General features: G+C 36.7%; 2 protein-coding genes and 1 long non-coding RNA gene across 6 annotated transcripts; 1 reads left to right on the top strand and 2 right to left on the bottom strand.

The window, feature by feature from the left end:
* Positions 1-1,744: 1,744 nt before the first annotated feature.
* Positions 1,745-6,038, bottom strand: LOC129450585 (uncharacterized). The gene is made up of 4 exons (XR_012370705.1): positions 3,256-6,038; positions 3,038-3,157; positions 2,873-2,946; positions 1,745-2,639 (listed from the first exon to the last, which is right to left on the bottom strand). It is a non-coding gene; the product is annotated as an uncharacterized lncRNA (long non-coding RNA).
* Positions 5,910-13,186, top strand: bcl6aa (BCL6A transcription repressor a). Of its 3 annotated transcripts, none has more exons than XM_055213453.2 (9): positions 5,910-6,066; positions 8,673-8,844; positions 8,975-9,196; positions 9,294-10,262; positions 10,573-10,754; positions 10,838-11,005; positions 11,088-11,218; positions 11,304-11,441; positions 11,765-13,186. In XM_055213453.2, the coding sequence occupies exons 1-9, from the start codon at positions 6,036-6,038 to the stop codon at positions 11,906-11,908; spliced, it is 2,157 nt and encodes a 718-aa protein (XP_055069428.2). In that variant the 5' UTR covers positions 5,910-6,035; the 3' UTR covers positions 11,909-13,186. The 3 variants fall into 3 exon arrangements, with proteins under 3 accessions (XP_055069428.2, XP_055069427.2, XP_055069429.2); XM_055213452.2 differs by having other exon boundaries at positions 10,570-10,754; XM_055213454.2 differs by lacking the exon at positions 5,910-6,066 and adding an exon at positions 6,712-8,380 and having other exon boundaries at positions 10,570-10,754.
* Positions 13,187-14,651: 1,465 nt separating this feature from the next.
* smx5 lies at positions 14,652-17,748 on the bottom strand. Of its 2 annotated transcripts, XM_055213458.2 has the most exons (8): positions 17,657-17,748; positions 17,084-17,151; positions 16,942-16,972; positions 16,779-16,838; positions 15,374-16,671; positions 15,053-15,106; positions 14,908-14,964; positions 14,652-14,829 (listed from the first exon to the last, which is right to left on the bottom strand). In XM_055213458.2, the coding sequence occupies exons 1-5, from the start codon at positions 17,657-17,659 to the stop codon at positions 16,546-16,548; spliced, it is 288 nt and encodes a 95-aa protein (XP_055069433.1). In that variant the 5' UTR covers positions 17,660-17,748; the 3' UTR covers positions 14,652-14,829; positions 14,908-14,964; positions 15,053-15,106; positions 15,374-16,545. The 2 variants fall into 2 exon arrangements, with proteins under 2 accessions (XP_055069433.1, XP_055069434.2); XM_055213459.2 differs by lacking the exons at positions 16,779-16,838; positions 16,942-16,972; positions 17,084-17,151; positions 17,657-17,748 and having other exon boundaries at positions 15,245-15,382.
* Between the last annotated feature and the right edge of the window lie 585 nt (positions 17,749-18,333).

Raw genomic sequence — 18,333 nt, 5'->3', positions numbered from 1 at the left:
ACCTCAGTGGTAGATAATGGTTCCAAAGGGTGCATATTAGCACCACAAATGACATATTGGTACCAAACGTATAAATATCTATATTACTTGGGGCGGTTTTCCACAGGGTTTATCCTCATCCCAGACTAAAATGCATGTTTGAGCTTCCTTAATTTATAAACATCTTGCACTGACATATTTTAACATATTTCTGTGTCAATGTTTTGTCCAAGATGCACACCAGTATTGTTTTAAGGTATGTTTGTAAAAAACTTTTTAAAATGTACTAATATCTAAGGCCTAGTCCTAGATTAACCTAAACCCTGTCCGGGAAACCGCACCATTAGGACCTTTTTAAAAGGTAGCGCTACAGTGACAGTGTGGGACAAATTTCTTTTGACAGTGTATACACATCACACAACGCAAATGAATCTCAGGTGTTCTGTACCCTTACTTGATTGACATCCAATATAGCTTTTTCCAGTTAATCTATACTAAAAACAGCTTGGGGTCAATAAGAAATTTCTCAAGTTTGACCTAGGACATACTGTGTTCTCCCATCTACAACAATTAAATTTTCTCTAAACTAATACACTTGGATCAAAGCTGGTAAAATGTATTAGTGGGTCAGAGAAATCAATTTATTCCGTTGATTCAATTTTCTCCTCAGGCCAAAATAACAAAGTAGGTCAATCAGTGTTAAACTGAGGAAAGTAAAAGACTTTTGCCTCTTCACAACACCGAATGCATTTAATGTGAAATTTAATTTTACATCGTGGGCTGTCATCGGAAGGTCAAAAATACTCGCGCTGTTTTGTTATGTTTCTATTATAACTGACTAAGATTTTCACAAGAAAGTAAGAGGCGTTTCATTTCACATGTCTGTTCCACCTCTGTTCTAAAATATCCGCCCACACAAACGGGGCACAACTACTAGCCAAGGTAGAACTGAGGTAAACTATTTTTGGAGCATGTTATCCTGTCTTATATGTTTTGACAATAGTGACATATCTTTCATAGTAATAATAAGGCAACCATTTTATTTTAGTAATAACATGATGCTAGATTTACCAAAGGCTTAGTACATTTTAGATTTTAAATATTAGGAGTCAAAACACATTTTTGCCAACATTTATATGCAAGTTTTATTTCAATATATTATTTTATAAGTGTGGCAATTTACAGTGTAATAAGTCTTAAATAAAGTCTTTTTAACTGTTATACAAAGTAATGCAAGGTACTATTTCAAACATTTAATGAGACAACAAGAATAACGGTATACAAAATAAATTTGTATTACATTGCAGTGTTTTAAACCAAACAGAAAACATGTAACTTGGGGAACTAACTTGTTGATCATGTCACAAGCATAAAAGCATTGATTTATACAAATTTCATTTGAAAACTGGTGTTATTTGAAATAAAAATGAAGGATAAAGTTATTTTTAAATGTTTAATTTATAGAAGAGTTTATAGAAATAAACATTGCAGAAGCTATATTTAATGTGCAATGTTTCTGTGTCAATAATCATCACACAAACAAATTCAGGACATTGACCATGTAACTGCTTTGTACATTAGGTCAGATTTCCTCACTTTCATTAAAAGCACACAAGATGCTTTTCGGATCATTTTTAAATCATGCTGGGATTACATGGATCATCAGGTTTTGCACAAATGTGTTTAGGCCAATCCAGCCTAAAAATGCATGCCGTCATTAAAGTAAGGGGAGCATTTCGAATAGGAAGAAACTCAAAAACTCATATCATTTTGTCAGCCATTATAAATTATATACAGCAACAAATTTATACAGTCACGTTTTGAAGCAAAACTAAGATTCAGAAAAGGAAAAGCATACATCAGGTTCTGTCACTTTTCAATATCTCGATTTGATCTTCATCTTACCCTGAAAGATATTTATCATTTGAGTCACACCATAAGGTCACGAGAGTTCAACAGCATTCGTGACTTTTTTTGACTGTTCCACCATTTTATGTCTGCAAACAGTTGAAACATTCACACTTTTGCTATCCATGCTGATCTCAAAAAAGAAATTATTCACAGTATTCCTGAAAAAAATGCAATACATTTCAATTCTATATGAAGATCAAGTATTAAATGCATTAGAAGTATTGGTAAAATTATGGGTCTTAAATGATGATAATGTGCTGCGTCGGTGCAAAGTTGTATGCACAAGCAAATATGCGGTCTCTAAAATTTGCACTCTCTTTACCTCAATTTATACAGCATACTTGTGGTTTAAATACAGTAAAGCTAAAATGAAAAAGCTTCAGGTTCTTGTCTAAGCTCCCAAGGTGGATACGTGCAAGCCAAATGTTTGGATTTAATAATATTCCTACATCCCATGCGGAGCAAAAAAAACAAACAAACATGGAAAACTTTTTTGAAAATACTAGTTTAAAAGTTTGTATATTTTTGTAATAACATGTTTGTTGTTTGTTAAATATACTGTATGTTTGTAAGATTACTTTTTTGTAAATGGACCTTCATCTTTGAAATAAAAATTACAAAAATTGTACAAAAATTTCTTCTGTTAATTACCATACTAGTTGCTTAGAAATACAAATGCCCCTCAAGTTGTCAGACAGCCAAATTGCAGAATCAATAAAGCCAGAACACCAGGTGTGGAACCTATTTTTCTGGACAATTTTTGCCAAAAAAAAAAAAAGATTAATTATAAGGAAATATGCCATTTGGTATGCAAGTAAGTTGTGGCTTTTATGTCTGAACACTTTTTGGGCCACTGTAATTCATGAGATAATGAATGTTAGTCTTCAAGAAATCAAAATCATTATCACCAAATCAGTAGGCTAATTTAATGACATTCAAGTTAATAAAAATCTTTTTTTTACATGTGCACTGAATTTCTTACCTTTCCTCTGCAGCCCATCAGATGCTTCTCCTGTGTCAGGGAATTTTAAGCGAGGATGGACCAGCTCCCCCCACCTGGAGTCATAAACGAAGTTACCCAGGTAAGCATGTTAGAAAGTGACATTGATTTCAAACCTGGCCAGAGTAAAAAAAATCCTCAACATACAAAAGGTCCAGTTGGTGATTCCGCTGAATGGCGTGTGTTCCAATCTTCCTTGTTAAAGTATTTTATTATGGCAGAAACCACTCCATTTACATCTTATATACATCTTGAAAAAGCACTTTACTAAAGCAAAGGAGTTTAAAAACAAACAGGGGTACATGAGATTCCCTTGTGACTACAGAGTGGTGGAGATCATGGTAAAAACTGCAAATGATAGTTACATAAAGAGCAATGTATGTGGGTCAGAGCTGTCCAGGTAAAGTAAGCCTTAGAGAGAAAAACTGTGAAACCAAATGTGATTATGATACAGATTAATTTTACTTTAGTCCCTTTACTCTCACTATTCAGCTCATTTTCTGATTTACAACATCTAAAAAAGACACTTGAATGTACGCACACAATATGCCTTGGCAAATGCAAAAATCAAAGACTTGAGATTTGTAATTTGGCAAAACATTTATTATCATTTGCCATACACAATATATTCCAAAACACATGATTTTAAAAACAAAAAAATTACAATATCCTCAAAGTAACAATATTTGCTTATGGTATTAGGGATGACAACTAAACCATGGTCATAAACACTGCACCAAAAAAAAATTGTTGCAAAAAAAATTAGATAGTTTCCCCCAGTAAGATTTTACAAGCATAATATAACACTATATCAGCATACAAGGACATAATCTCAAAATATCTCTGCAAACAGGCCGAGTTTAAAATACCATAGGCTCTCGAAACATGCAAGACTATGGAAAAGTTCATTACTTTTCAAGTTTCCATTTTATATACAAATATAATTGGACCTATAGCCTACAACACCTAACTACTCCATAAATGCGCATTAAGTGCACGTTTTTCATTACCGTTACTCAGATCTCATATTATTCAATAATAAATTACCTAAACACCACAGGCTACAAAATGCGCACAAATAATTAATCACAAAACTAAGAGATCTGCTAAAAGATATTCCTTCTTATGAGACTTTAAAGTTGTCTTTATTTGCCTCAAAAAACGTAGCGTGTCCAAAACAGCATGCTTGCCAAGGCAGCGTTGGCTGAACTTGAGGTTTGAATATTAAGGAAATTAAAATGTGATTGTCGGTGTTTGTCCATCCCATTCGATGGATCAATTCAACTCAATTTTCTCTCAGAGACTAATGAGACGAGATCCTGTTTTAGGGAACACAGAAACTACTTCTGCCTCTAAATGTGAAACTTAAAAACTTCTGGCCTGTTGCGGTGTTTGTGCACAAGGATAACAAGCGGCGACGTATTTAAGCATTGGCTCTGTACACGTTTACTACACTGCGCAGACACGAAAGATACGACACAAGCATGTGTGCGTTCAAAAGTATCCTAAAGAAAAGCACCAACCTGACACGCTGCCTTTTCTATGCACTTTCTGACAGCTGCTTCCACAAGATGGAAAAAGTTTTGTAAACTTTCCTTCAATACTTTAAACTACTTAAAGTCTAATTTACGCCCATGTTAGCATTAGAATCAATAATATTAATAGAGATTAATTATAAAGTAACCATGCTGGAACTATGTCAGAATTTGACGCACTTTTTAGACAAATCCTTGTGCACGTTGAGCATAAAAATAGGTTTAAAATGTATGAAAATAACCAAGTGTGGCCTATAATAAACAAAGGCCTAAAATATCTATAGGTTGCTGATGACATTTTGGGTGCATAAGTTGTATCACTTTTGAAGGTGTGCGGGGGAAGAATCACGGATAAAACTGTTGCTTAGGACATTAAACATAACGAAAAGAAATTAATAGAATATTGTTTAAGGCTGAGGCAAAATAAAGCAACGACGTATCAGGCTACTTACGTATACGTACGTATTAAGCATAAATAACACATTTTTGTGGGCCTAAAAAATACAACTATTTAACACTATTTTGTGTGCCGGTTTTGGAGAAACAAATAAAAAGAGAAACGTAGCTCTCCGTTTGCAAAGAGTCTGACGTGTAGCAGCTAGCCTACGTACAAAACGTGCAAGTCCTCAAATGTTTTAGTGTTGCAAGGTTACGCGTAAGAATGAGATTACTTCGTCAGTGAGATTAAATGTTGCGTGTCACTGGCATCTTCACAAAACTTTGCGCCCTTGCACCAGTGCAGACACGGCTATTCCCTGCTTCCTTCTTGACAATTAAAACACTGTATTACACAATACGAAGTCGAAGTAACGGTTTTCAACAGCACTTTCACAATTATATTTCTTACAAGCACCATTACATTTCGGTCTAAACAACACTTCTGGTCGCAACTGTTTCCTAAGGCAGCGATATAAATCACAACGAGAACAAATTAATCGAAATTGAAGTTAAACATAAAATTACAGCGGTGGAATAAAGCCAATATTCAAGAACAATGTCTAGTGTTCAAATATATATATAATCCCGTCCAAACAAACCCTTATGCCCACTGGCCAGCAGGTCCGCAGCACTGAAGAAATAGCATAGGAAATAAAAAAGGTGTCACGTAAAAATAACAATAAGAAAAATGTGTCCGTTTGAATAAGCTCTCCAGATATGTTCTGTATAGACTATGGCTGTGGGTTGAATATACAGGGAAAGGCAACGAATGGACACTTTGCTTATGTCATGGAATAGCAAATTAGTTCTGAGTATTTTGAGGCTGGGCTAAAGAGAGAACGTACGTAAGCCACTTTCTCTGCTCACGTGACTGTCTCTGTCTGGACGCGTCCAAAAGTAAGGAGGAATTAAACATTTGAGGCAAGTATTTCTCGATCTCAAAACGAAAATATGACCATTTACTTTGCATTTTAATCATAATATATAGAAGTACAGCCGTTTATTATAGCATTCTAATCGTATGGAATTCAATTTTTGAGAATAACTGAAGAAATACAATCTTACATCAAAATACGACACTCCCCTGTCCTCTGAAAATGGTATGGTCGCCAGCTCAAATTCCGAGAATTGAGCTCCACTGATTCTTAGAACTGGGGTTCTTAGAAGTGGTGATGCAAGAAGTTTCTAGGAAAGCACTACCAGGTGATTTGTTTTACATTCTTTTCCTCTGGCGCGATGTTGCTCGTATCCACGCATGTTCATTTGCCTGTTTTATTGGATTTTATTGTTAATTGTTCAACAGCTCGGCCGATCTTTAACGTGCTTCATGGACAGAGCCTATAGCTGAGTTGTTATTCAGAGAGCCTGGTTTGCCTGGTGAAAATAGTTTTGACAGTTCATGTCGTTCTGCTTGAACCACAGCTCTGTCAGTTCTCTCAGCGTGGGGTCGTAAATAGTGCGTGCAGCAGAGGGGTAAAAATTCAGACGTGGAGCGATTTTTTTTCAAAACCAAACAAGACAGCGCACGAAGTTGACAAAATCGCACATGTGGAGTGAGAATAAAAACTTGCGTTTGTGCACTGACGCTTGACATGGTTTAATACAAATATACGCATGCTATCATTTCAACCCGTCATTCAGCTTATTATTTAAAACTAGCCCTAAAATTGAAACTGCATTCTCACTCGCTCTCGTTGTTTTGGCATTTTGGTCTTGTTGTCCTGTGGAAGCCCTGTACATTGTGTTCTAGTATCGCTTACATCATAAGTTTAGAGATTTTTTTATGAATCGATTCGTACAGTTTGCAGATTTGCAAGGTTTGCGATTTAGTTTTCTTTAGCAAAGAGACTGACGTTCCATTGATACTGTCACTATTATTATTATTAATGGTTTTGGCAAAAAACGAACATGTTTAAAAACTAGTTTAGAGCTTTGAATGGTTATATTTCATTGAACTCTAAAAGTCTGTTTCAGTTTTAATTGAATTACTTGGGGGTTTTGGCAGCAGATATGCAAGAAAGAAAGTTTGCAGCCCTCTCCCGTTGCTGTCACTTTGTAACAGCATGGGCGTATCAGTCCATGTTTCTCTGTAGTCATGCCTGTATATTTCGCTTATTTAGGTGTACTTTTATTTGTCACCCAGTTTAAGTGTTATTATAAAACAATGTTTTTCTAAAAGAAAAAAATTCTGCATGGCACCTACATAGAAAATAGAGGCTTATAAAAATTGATTTGAAAATAATAGTAATAAATCGACTATATTTAAAGTGGTGTTTGGCATTAAGCGAGTGTCTGCTCATAAATCTCGGTCCGCTGTTTGCATGTTATGGATCGGTCTCTATTCCTGGAGTAAGCACATTTATAGGCGTTCAGTTACATATCCTTAACGTATTAAATAAGATTTGACACTTATTACGAAGAGTTAAATAAGGAGAGTACGGAGAGTAAGTACACCCATGCGAGTGCCTTCTGTCACAGTAACACTTTTCGGAGTTCGTGATAAGTTGACGTTCTGTTTATGAGGTCAAAGTGAATTAGGATCACGTAATGTTGGTGAAAATGTCAAATATGATTTAATGTGTGCAAGTCGCAGGTGGTTGTGTTGTCGATTTGTACAGCTGAACTTAGTCCCTGGGTGACATCTCGTGGACGCAAAACTAAATGTTTTAATAGGAAATAAATATGAAATCAGAGTTTACTGGGGTTTATCGGGACAATTTTTCAGACAGGTTATAAACGAGCGTTTTACTAGTTTATATTGGTGTTCTGGTAGTTGAGCTGAGATGATTGGAATTATGTATTATATGTATTTTCTGTTGGCCCAATGAGTACAAATTTGGATGTCCAGTTATTTGGATGTTTTGTCACCTCACGCGAGAGCATCAAAAGATTCATTGGCTAGCTTTGGCAGGGCGTGGGTATGTTGTAAGTTCAAATGGTAACCGAATCTCTATACTGAATGTTCAACATGTGAGAAATGTTCGCATAACTATTTAAAGTCATCCGTGTGAAACTATATGTGTCATTATGTGACAGCAGAGTCGAGAACTTTCTGAGGTGACATACTGATATCTTACTTAAGAAAAAAAGAAAATTTTCCCGAAAATATTTATAAATGAAACTTAATTTAACGACGGTTTTGTTGTGTTTATTGAAAATCCAGTTTGTCTATTATTCCAGTCATTCCTCAAAAGTGAAATGTCTCTGTCCACAATACTGCAATAAAGTAATTAATTTTCTCATGAATCATAAGAATTTAAAAATGGGACGTTGAATACACAGGGTAATACGTATTTTTAAGGTTAAAAGTTCTGTGTAAATGCCCACATCTATAAGACGACGTACTGACCTACCTTAAAGTCAATTTTAACTGTAAATGTAAAGAAGTTCCGATAACATGCAAAATTGGAAAAAGATAAAAAAGTTGCCGTTTTTCCTGACAAATCAACTGCACGTGGATTCAATGTTTTCAAACGATATACTTTTATCGTTTGTCGCCATCTACTGGAGAGAAGAGGTGGCGTACCTTTGATTTCAAGTTCATGTGTATTTAGTGTTTATGTGGATAATATCTGTTTATTGGTTTAGATTTTTCTTCTTTCGAACAGTGAATCAGACTTGGCAGAAAAACGTTGAAAAGTTAAAGAATAATTAGACATCATTCAATTTCAAATCTCAAAATGTAAAAGTTAATTTCACATACCTTTCTTAAAAGTATTAATTATACAGATTTTTTAAAATTTGTTAACCAATTTGTTAACCTGTATTTCTTGTTTAAAACGTTTAATTCTCTTTCTTGGTTTAAACAGATTTCGAAAAAATGGCTTGTGCAGCCGACAGCTGCATCCAATTCACGCGTCATGCAAGTGATGTTCTGCTCAACTTAAACCGACTGCGAAGCAGAGATATCCTCACAGATGTCACAATCCTGGTCAACAGACAGCAGTTTCGAGCACACAAAACTGTCCTTATGGCATGCAGGTGCATTTTAAAGTTATTGGAATGCTATTTCATTGTTAATAGTGGACATATGTTGTACAACCCATAAAGAAGTGTGATGAAAACTCAGCTGTGTGTATTCCAAGAAGCTCATTTAATCTTATCTTCACAGCGGTCTCTTCTACTCAATCTTTACCGACTCGCACAAATGTAATCTGAACGCCATCAGTCTGGACCCAAAAGTTGACCCGGAAGGTTTTGCAATTCTTCTGGAGTTTATGTACACTTCACGTCTTGCACTGAAGGAGAGCCTGATTATGACCATCATGAACACGGCCATCTATTTGCAGATGGATCATGTTGTCGACACCTGCCACAGATTCATAAAGTCAAGGTATCATTTTATTTCTTTATAAATGACAACCCGTATGTTTAAACATGTCTGAATATGAGACCAAGTGCTATGTTAATTTTCTTTATTTTCCACGCAGTGACTCCTCCATCAAACTGCCCAGAGAGGATTTTCTGGTCAGCCCTCTGATTTTACCTCCTGATGTTCACAGTTACAGACCCCATGAGGTGGTGGATAACATGCCAGGACGGGGAGCAACGTTCAGAGATGGGAGACCCTATGGTGTTTGCATGTTTAATGGGGTCAACGCTCCTAACAGCTCATACCTTTATAGCCAGTTTCCCATGCAAGGCTTCCCTTTTCCACTTTGCAAGCTGTCGGACGCCAAAAACACTTTCTCAGACTTTTCCAAAGGAAGCATGATCCATCACAAACACTGCTCACCAGCTGACACCAACAACCCTGTGCTGCCCGACTTCACCCGCGGCACCACCATTGGGAGTTCGAATGCTTGCCACGCCAGCTCGTTCTCCTCGAGGGAACTGGGAAGAGATGAGGAAATGAAGAGGGAGACGTTGGAGGGAGTGGTCCAGTCGATCGGGATGAGCTCCAGAAAGCATGGCTTTACCAGCCTGGCCCGAGAGCAGCAAAGGGAGACTGGAAAAGAACAGAGTTCCCTAGCAGACGAACATCTGAGCCACCAGCACTACACTATTGGCATATCTACCAATGGGCGCAAAGCCCTGGTGAGCAGTCCCCAGAGCCCCCTAAAATCAGACTGCCAACCGAATTCTCCGACCGAGTCGAGCAGCAGCAAAAACGCCGCCCTCGCACAGGCCTCACAACCTTTGACCTGCCCAGGTACGCAAGACCCTAAAGCTCGCAACTGGAAGAAATACAAGTTCATTGTGCTCAATCAGAGCTCCAAGGACGACGACACTAGTCCTCGTGATGCTGGAATGGACTCCCCACAGAGGCCAGGCATGTCTGCTTTCCTTCACCACACCGATTCTGAGCATCCCGACTCAAAGACCACAACGAAGATCAGCGAGCAAGGCGAGGAATTTACCGTTCCTCAGGCCAGTCGCCTTAACAACATCATTAACAGGTGAGACTTTTACATAGACAAGTTTAAAAAAAAGTGGGTGTCATGCTGTGGTATGTGTACAATATGCAGTTTATAAGATCGAGTTTTCTAATATACTTCTAAACTGTTGGCTTAGGAGTGTTTTGAAGCACAGTTCCCCTCCCACCACCTCACCAAGCCAGATTTAATTTTCTCATCCATTCCAATCCTCTTAAAGCACACAGAGGATTTACCTCTTAGCCGGAATGTGTGAAATTCATTAAAATATCCTATGAAAACGAGAGCGAAATCCAGAGGTGGCACTGAAACTGAAATGCGTTTTCCTCAGCAGAACTCTGGAGGCATCACAGAGGAACGGCGACAACCACTCCTCTCTGTATATGAGCCACTTAAAATGTTCATCCTGCGGTTCTCAGTCTCCACAGCACTCTGATGTCTGTCCCAACACATCTGCCTCGCGTCTGGCCGAGGAGATGTCAGAGATACACTCCGAGTACTCCGACTCCAGCTGTGGTGAGATACTTTTCCAAATAGTTTCCTAAGAACCTGTTTGCGTCTTCCAAAATTAACCTAAAACCTTCTGCTTTGCTTTGCAGAAAACGGAACATACTTCTGTAACGAATGTGACTCAAAGTTTGCAGAGGAAGAAGCCTTGAAACGACACACGTTACAGGTTCACAGCGACAAGCCATACAAATGTGACCGCTGCCAGGCGGCATTCCGCTACAAGGGCAACCTCGCCAGTCACAAAACAGTTCACACCGGTAAAAAAAACTTTTCCACTGCTACAAATGTCTTTTTGGCTGTAACTGTCACTGAACTCATTTCTATTCATGTGCACCGCAGGAGAGAAACCGTATAGATGCAATATCTGTGGGGCTCAGTTCAACAGACCAGCTAACCTCAAAACCCACACACGAATTCACTCAGGAGAAAAGCCATACAAGTGCGAGACGTGCGGAGCTAGATTTGTGCAGGTGGGTGATTGTCACTATTTGGAGGCATGTACTAATATATATAGACATATAAAAAATATTGAAAATAATAAATATGGTTTCACAGGTTGCTCACCTTCGTGCTCATGTTCTGATTCATACCGGAGAGAAGCCATATCCGTGTGAAATCTGCGGCACTCGTTTTCGCCACCTGCAGACGTTGAAGAGTCACCTGCGAATACACACAGGAGAAAAGCCCTATCATGTAAGAATATATAAATTTGTTTATCACTTTTTAAGTGAATACAACTAATATTGTGTATGCTGGTTCAACACGTCTCGTACGGCAATTTGTACCCATATGACCACAGTCTTACATTTTTGTGCGATTTTGCTGTCGCTCCTGTGACGCTGAGGTTAGGGGCGGGGTTTCATTGTTTTTTATGACAATCGGATGTTTTTGTACGTTTTACTTCGTACGAATTAGTAAAATGTGTACAAATTCCTGTGAGATCAGGCTAGCTTAAAACGAATGCTAAAAAGAGCTTACCTTGATTGTAAACTTTATTTTGTGCTGTTTTGTTTTAGTGCGAGAAATGCAACTTACATTTTCGTCACAAGAGTCAGCTACGGCTACACCTCCGTCAGAAGCACGGAGCGATCACAAACACCAAGATCCAATATCGCATGTCCTCTACAGACCTACCGACCGACCTGACGAAGGCATGCTAAGCTAGCACTTATGGGGCAGACCTGACCATGGCATTATATGACCCTGACTTGTACAATCATTCAAAATTTTAGTGCCACACTGTGTTAATCGGACAAAAGAAGAAAAAAACATGGCAGAAATGCCGTTCTAAACGGGTTTCCTCTACATTTGGACATAGAACCACAGATGGTTTCTTGTAGTCACTTTATTGTTTATATTAACATAAAAATATATATTAATGTTGGGAGTGTTTTTACATTTTGAGTTATAAAAAGCTTTATTTTGTTGAAAGAAGGAACGGAATGTAAAACATTTCAATCTGGTTTTTGAAAATACAGTATTTTATAACGACAACATAAAAAACTTTTCTGAAGGTATTTGGGGATTTTGATTCAAGTGTTGGAATATTTTAAATCAAACACATTTCTGGCAAAGCAAAGAATTATGTCTATAGATTTTTATATAGATTAATGTACAGGTTACACTATGTTGGAATGACCTCTGTCGTGTACGAGGAACTCCGAACTGTGACTATAGCATTGAATATTTTACTTGGTTTCATTGTGTACGTACTTATGAGAATGATGGCTGCTCTCTCAAATGGAAAACATGCATGAGATGGGTTGCCGCTAATAAAACTAAATTATGTAGGCAACTGCATAAATGATGTGACAAAGTGTAATTACTATACATCAAGATTGCTCTCTGCTGGCAGAGCCAATCTGGAATTACATGTTAACATATGCATTCAAAAGTAGTAATAATTATATCAAAAAAGAAGGTACTGCTATGTTATGACCAAGGAGATATTTTGCTTCAGATGTATTTGTATAGAAACGTGACCTTTTAATTTCTTTTGGCAAGTGAAGGTTTACAAGTTTTGTCGTTGTTCTAGAAGCTACAGTTAAAGGTTATATTGTTGTCCTTTATTTCCTTTTTGTCTGTGTATACACTGTGTACTCAAGGTGCCTTTCTCAACGGTGTCTGAATTTCTTTTCATTCAGCCCAGCTCTACTAAGGTACAACCGAAGGGCAACGCTTGTCCTCCTTTCCCCCCTCTTTTTGAGTGTGTAGTGTGAGGTTGTGTTTGTACGACAGAAGGACGGTGTGACTGAGTGTTGTGCATGTGTGCTTTATAAATGCTTCTGACACACTTTAAGAAAAGAAAATGCGACGCATTGCGTGAGCTATCTTCAGGACTTGTTTTGGGGTTGGGCTTTTTTAAAAAAATGCATTAAGCTTATTGTAAAATATAGATGTATGAATGTAAAATAAAAGTATTGGATTTCTATGTCTCAGACTTGTGTACAGTCTGTTCATTCCAAATAGAAGACAATGATACTGTGCTTAATGACACTTTAAGGTTTCTGTTCCAATTGCATGCAGAAAGCTCTATGAACCATTTATTCATTTTATGCACAATTTAAATGTTCAGTTAAATGTTTGGCTAGTTCTTTTAAAGCCACTTGAGCATTTCCCAGATTTAAGTAAACTACACATCAAAGCAACACTATGTAGTTTTCAACCTTTAAATAATGTCTCTAAAATTATTTCAGCGATAGAACAACTTTTAACTGGACAAATTCTACTGCTGCTGCAACCTGAGCAGCCTCCTAGCTGCTACAAGCACACTCTGAAAGTCAAGGTGGAGGGTAGAGCGCACACAGCCCCACCCCTCCCCCTGTCTGCAGAAGAGTGTATGATACCAGGCACTGTTGCACTTTTCAACCACATGGGGGAGACGTAAGTCAATTTTACATGGAAACTACATAGTGTTGCTTTAAAAGAGAAACCCAATACGGTTGAGATCACAATATACACTCTTAGAACGAATGTGTTAAAACAACACATTAGTGTTGATTCTATGACAACACACTGAATGCGATGTCCCAGAATCCACCCATCTCTGTGTTATTATTAAAACACATTTTGTGTTACTTTTAACACTTTATTTTAACACAAGATCAACACAAAATGACACAATGTGTTAAAACTACACACTGTGTTAAAAGCTAAACGCAGAAAGATGTGTAAAATATTAACACATCCTTTCTAAGAGTGTACTACTCTCAATAAATATCTAATACTGAAAACTGTGCATGTATACAAATGGACCAAAACTGAGAATTGTGGGAAGGCTTGCATACCACAACAGCAGTAAAGTAGAATTGTGAGAGAGTAAAAGGTAAAAGCAGGGAACCAAATCACCACAAATTTGTGGTAGTATAAAACAATACTGGAAGCTCCTCTGTGGTTTCAATTTTTTTAAGGACTAAGGTATGAAACAATGAACCACACACACTAGTGTCACGCTTGAAAACACAGAGCATTTATCTGTGCTAAATGGAAACTTTGTTGCACTAGCTTTGGTTGTCATGGTCACCAGTAACATTCTGTATAACAACATAAGAACCAGGATTATGCCACTCTAACATGCTTAATAAAAAAAATGTAAGCCAAAATTATTATTGCCCTCCCAGCTAATTATCAAACACATTTAAAGTATGCACATCTTACTTTCACATGTGATATGATGTTTGCTGGTCATTTTGTGCCAGGCTCAAAAAACTTATAATTTAGGTTTTTGAGAAAAGTTCATTTTGTTTGGCCAATGAAGCTTGTAGTTATAATGCATCTGATCATTCTGCACAATAATCTGGAAACAATGTAAATGAACATCACAACAGCTTAAACAGCAAACTTTGCAATACACAATTCATGTCACCGCCAATACTGTTACATGTTACACCAAAACACGAAAGAAAATATTTTTGATTTTATTTATAACATGAAAAGTTAAAATAAAGCACTACAAGTCCACCAGCAGCCATGCACGTGGAAGCACAACTCATGCGGCTTCTTCCAAATTAATATCATAGGGTAGAGTATCATTGAGGTCTTCAGGACCAAGTATCCAGTGAGTTTTCTTGTGGGTTGAAATCTTAATAGTACATATTACAAATATCATAAAATTGAATTTAAAATCAAAATATTGCTAGGGTTGGTGAAGGCATCATACCTTTTCATCTAACAGCTCACGGAGTAGGGAGTTCAGAGCTAGACTGTGACCTTCCATCTGCACGATAATGCCAATAAGTCTAATTAATTACAATTCTTGTTCACCCATTAACTCGTTAACTAAAAAAATCCATCCCCAAACTCACTTTGTTCTGTTGCTGCGGTGAGTATGCCTCAATGCTTTCATCCATGCATTCAACCTAAAAAAAATTCACATGCTTTAATGAGACACAATATGCCCAATTAATGAGTTCATTTAAGTGCCCCAAAGTGCTTGCATAGACAACCTCAACACTTCAGGTGACAAAATTAAAATTTAGCAAGACAAATACAGTCACCATGATTGTGTTGTGTTCCTGGTTCATCGTCTTTTGTTGGTTCTCCAACACCATTCGTGACAGAAAGTCAAATTTAAACACTAAAATCACACGGAAATAATCGGTTTAAAATAGCACACAAGCACTTACCAGCCTTATGACTAATCCTAACAATAACCTTGAAGCTAATTCTACAGTCTGATTGGTTAATAGGAAAATTGCTACCGGAACACGTGAAATCACATTCAGCACTTAATTCAACGATAAGCTTGTTCGACTTTATGCGACGCCGCAAGAATCGACAGCCATATGACGTCAAAGTACCGCGAGAGCGATTCGCGAAATCATACGGAGGAGTCTGCTTTCAAATTTCTCTCGCTGAACTTTGACGTCATCCGCCTGTCGGTTCCGTAAAAGTTTTTAAACACTTCCATAAATACGAGTACTGAAATGCCAGTATTAAAAATTACACCTACCATTTCAATAAAACTTTGTCACAGTCAACTAAAACTATTATGCAAATGTGCCAGTAAAAGCAGCAATGAAACTAAGCTACAAACAATAGCAAATTATCTTAATTGTATGGTTTGCCCTTGAGTTAGCAAAATCAACATAAACGGACAAGGTATTTGATGGGATAATTGGTAAATTGTTAGGCATGCAGCAAAGTGCTTAATACCTTAGCAGTGATGAGCCGTTAAAATAGCCAGAATTTAAGGGTCAAAATGTAGATTTTTACGTGAACCTTTTAATCAATTTGATAAATTTAGACACGTTTATGTAGCTAAACTCACTCTCTACTAGTGCTTCATGCAATGTAAACTTATTGATATTCTAGACAAAGTCTGGTAATGATATAGAAAACATGATATAGAAAACGAATTTCAAAAACAAAACCACATGCATCACATACGCCATTTCCTTACTAGATACATTATTTTTAAATATACAACAAATAGTTTGTGTACATTTTATTAGAAAATTAACTTAAGTATACACTGAACTTTTGACATCAAACAGGGGACAACAGAAAACACTTTATTCTGGTGTTACAGTACAACTGAAGAATTTAAACGGCAATAAAACACAACCATGTCATTTAGGTGGAGCCCAAGATGCTTCCATACAATTAAAAAAATATGAGGACAAAATCTCTAACTGGGGACAAAAACACCCTCTTTATTAGAACTATGACAAAAAAAATCAAATCTATCAACTTAAAAACTTTACATTATTTTTATGTAAGAAAATGAAAATCACTTCACAGACGATGTTTGTGAACAGTCCATACAGGAACAGAAACTATTCCTAATCAAAGCATATTATTGCTTCTGTTGCATGGCTTCTTTGCGTGCAGCATCCTGAAGAAGTTGTGTATCCACCTCATCTGCAGGAAGCTGAACATACCGCACCACTGAGCCACGGATGAAGCAGTTTTTCACAGACAACTGAGAGAAAACAAACATCACATTAATTCTAGACAGTGAAATGCATTTGGCAGGAAAGTGTAATCCTGATTATCTATTGTCTCATGACAATCCAAACAAGGGCTGACCATGTGAGGATATTTCTCTGGATCAGTGACGCTGATATCTGTCAGTTTGATGTTCAGATACTGTAAAGAGAGAACATAACAATTCATTTCAAAACCAAAACCCATTTACTAAACTGCTTTTATTCCTGAAATAAAAAAGCATGAATAGAGCTTGTTGCCATACCTGATCGACTGAATGCAATGTTCCACATATGCTGTAAAGTTCACATACTGAATGAGTTATAATGAACAGTAGACTTGCCATATGCAGTGCAAATGTTAAACTATATGATATATGTAATGGATTGAAATGTGAAAGTTCTCACCTCAAGTCATTCTTGAGCTCCACCACCACATCCTTGCCGACCAAAGACTTGAAGAATGAATAGAAGAGCTGTGAATAGTAAAATACGTTATTTGTAGCCTGATAATTGTATACCAACGAAGAAAAAAATAATATTAAAGAAAATTATATCCTGTATAAATAAAATCCTACAGTGAACATTTTACTGTGAACATTAGGATATCAAAAGCATACAAGCAAACTAACTGTATTTGTACAACTATTGTAAACAATGAAATGCTGTTTTGTAACATTAACAAGAAAACAAGTAGCGGCTATTTAGAAGCATCACACAATGAGGCCATTAAACAAAGTGTCTGGCGTTATATAACTGGTTATATAAAGAGATTAATAATGATATTGCTAATGTAATGTCTTTGGGACTACACCGGCTAAACCGGAAAGCTAGCTGAATTGCTAGAACCCGGATTCTAGCGTTATTCATTATTTGCTAACTCTGGTAACCAGCAACCAGTAAAATATATTGCGTAACATAAGTTTTGTGACTGTTGCATATATTTAAAGAAACCACAATAACATACTAAATAACGCTTACCATTTTCACGCGGTTTTGTGCTTCAGATCACATACGTCATCAAACAGCTGCCAGGTATTCGTGTTTCTATTGGCTAGACGAATCAAGATTTGATGCTCCCATTGGTAAAGGGGCCTTCCGTCATCAGAACGCATCTCGGAAATATCTCGAGCATAAAGTAACTTTAATGTACAAAATAATCCGATAGAGTTTTTCTTTAATGTTAATGTATTTATAATTGCATTTTATTTTAGAAACAGGGAGTCTGCTCAGTTCTTCCCAGATTTTGCTGGCTAGCGGAAAAGTAATTACACCTTCTCACCAGCAGATGGAAACATAAAATAAATAATAGAGGCTACCATCTATTTCATTTTTTATAATTTTCACATTTTTGTGCTATTCTGTAATAGTATAAATGGCCATTTATAAGTATAAGTATATTTTAGTTTTGCTGTTAAAATGGCTTATTTAAGCATGAGATTCATACGTTCATTATCCAGATTAGATAATAATGAGAATGAGAATAAAAATGTGGTTTATAAAAAAATACTTTTTTGATGGTCTTTCCAGATGATGCTTAACGTAAAAAAGTGATTATGAAAGTTGCCATTTTCGCAGACTTCTATAATTTTTATAGATTTAAATATTGAAAGGGTATTTAAAATATGCATTAAACTTTTTTAGAATAATAATAAATA

This window comes from Misgurnus anguillicaudatus, chromosome 8 (genome assembly GCF_027580225.2).
Source record: "Misgurnus anguillicaudatus chromosome 8, ASM2758022v2, whole genome shotgun sequence".
Lineage (NCBI taxonomy): Eukaryota > Metazoa > Chordata > Actinopteri > Cypriniformes > Cobitidae > Misgurnus > Misgurnus anguillicaudatus.
This window is presented reverse-complemented; position numbering and strand designations above follow the sequence as displayed.

What these genes read in the sequence shown, in the direction of transcription:
- bcl6aa (XM_055213452.2), top strand. Translation starts at nt 6,036, where the DNA reads ATGCAAGAAGTTTCTAGGAAAGCACTACCAG. An exon ending in TTCTAGGAAAGCACTACCAG is followed by an intron (nt 6,067 to 8,672) that starts GTGATTTGTTTT and finishes TGGTTTAAACAG; the next exon opens with ATTTCGAAAAAATGGCTTGT. An exon ending in GCGGAGCTAGATTTGTGCAG is followed by an intron (nt 11,219 to 11,303) that starts GTGGGTGATTGT and finishes ATGGTTTCACAG; the next exon opens with GTTGCTCACCTTCGTGCTCA.
- smx5 (XM_055213458.2), bottom strand. An exon ending in GAGCTCAAGAATGACTTGAG is followed by an intron (nt 16,973 to 17,083) that starts GTGAGAACTTTC and finishes TGAACTTTACAG; the next exon opens with CATATGTGGAACATTGCATT. An exon ending in CATTGCATTCAGTCGATCAG is followed by an intron (nt 16,839 to 16,941) that starts GTATGGCAACAA and finishes CTCTCTTTACAG; the next exon opens with TATCTGAACATCAAACTGAC.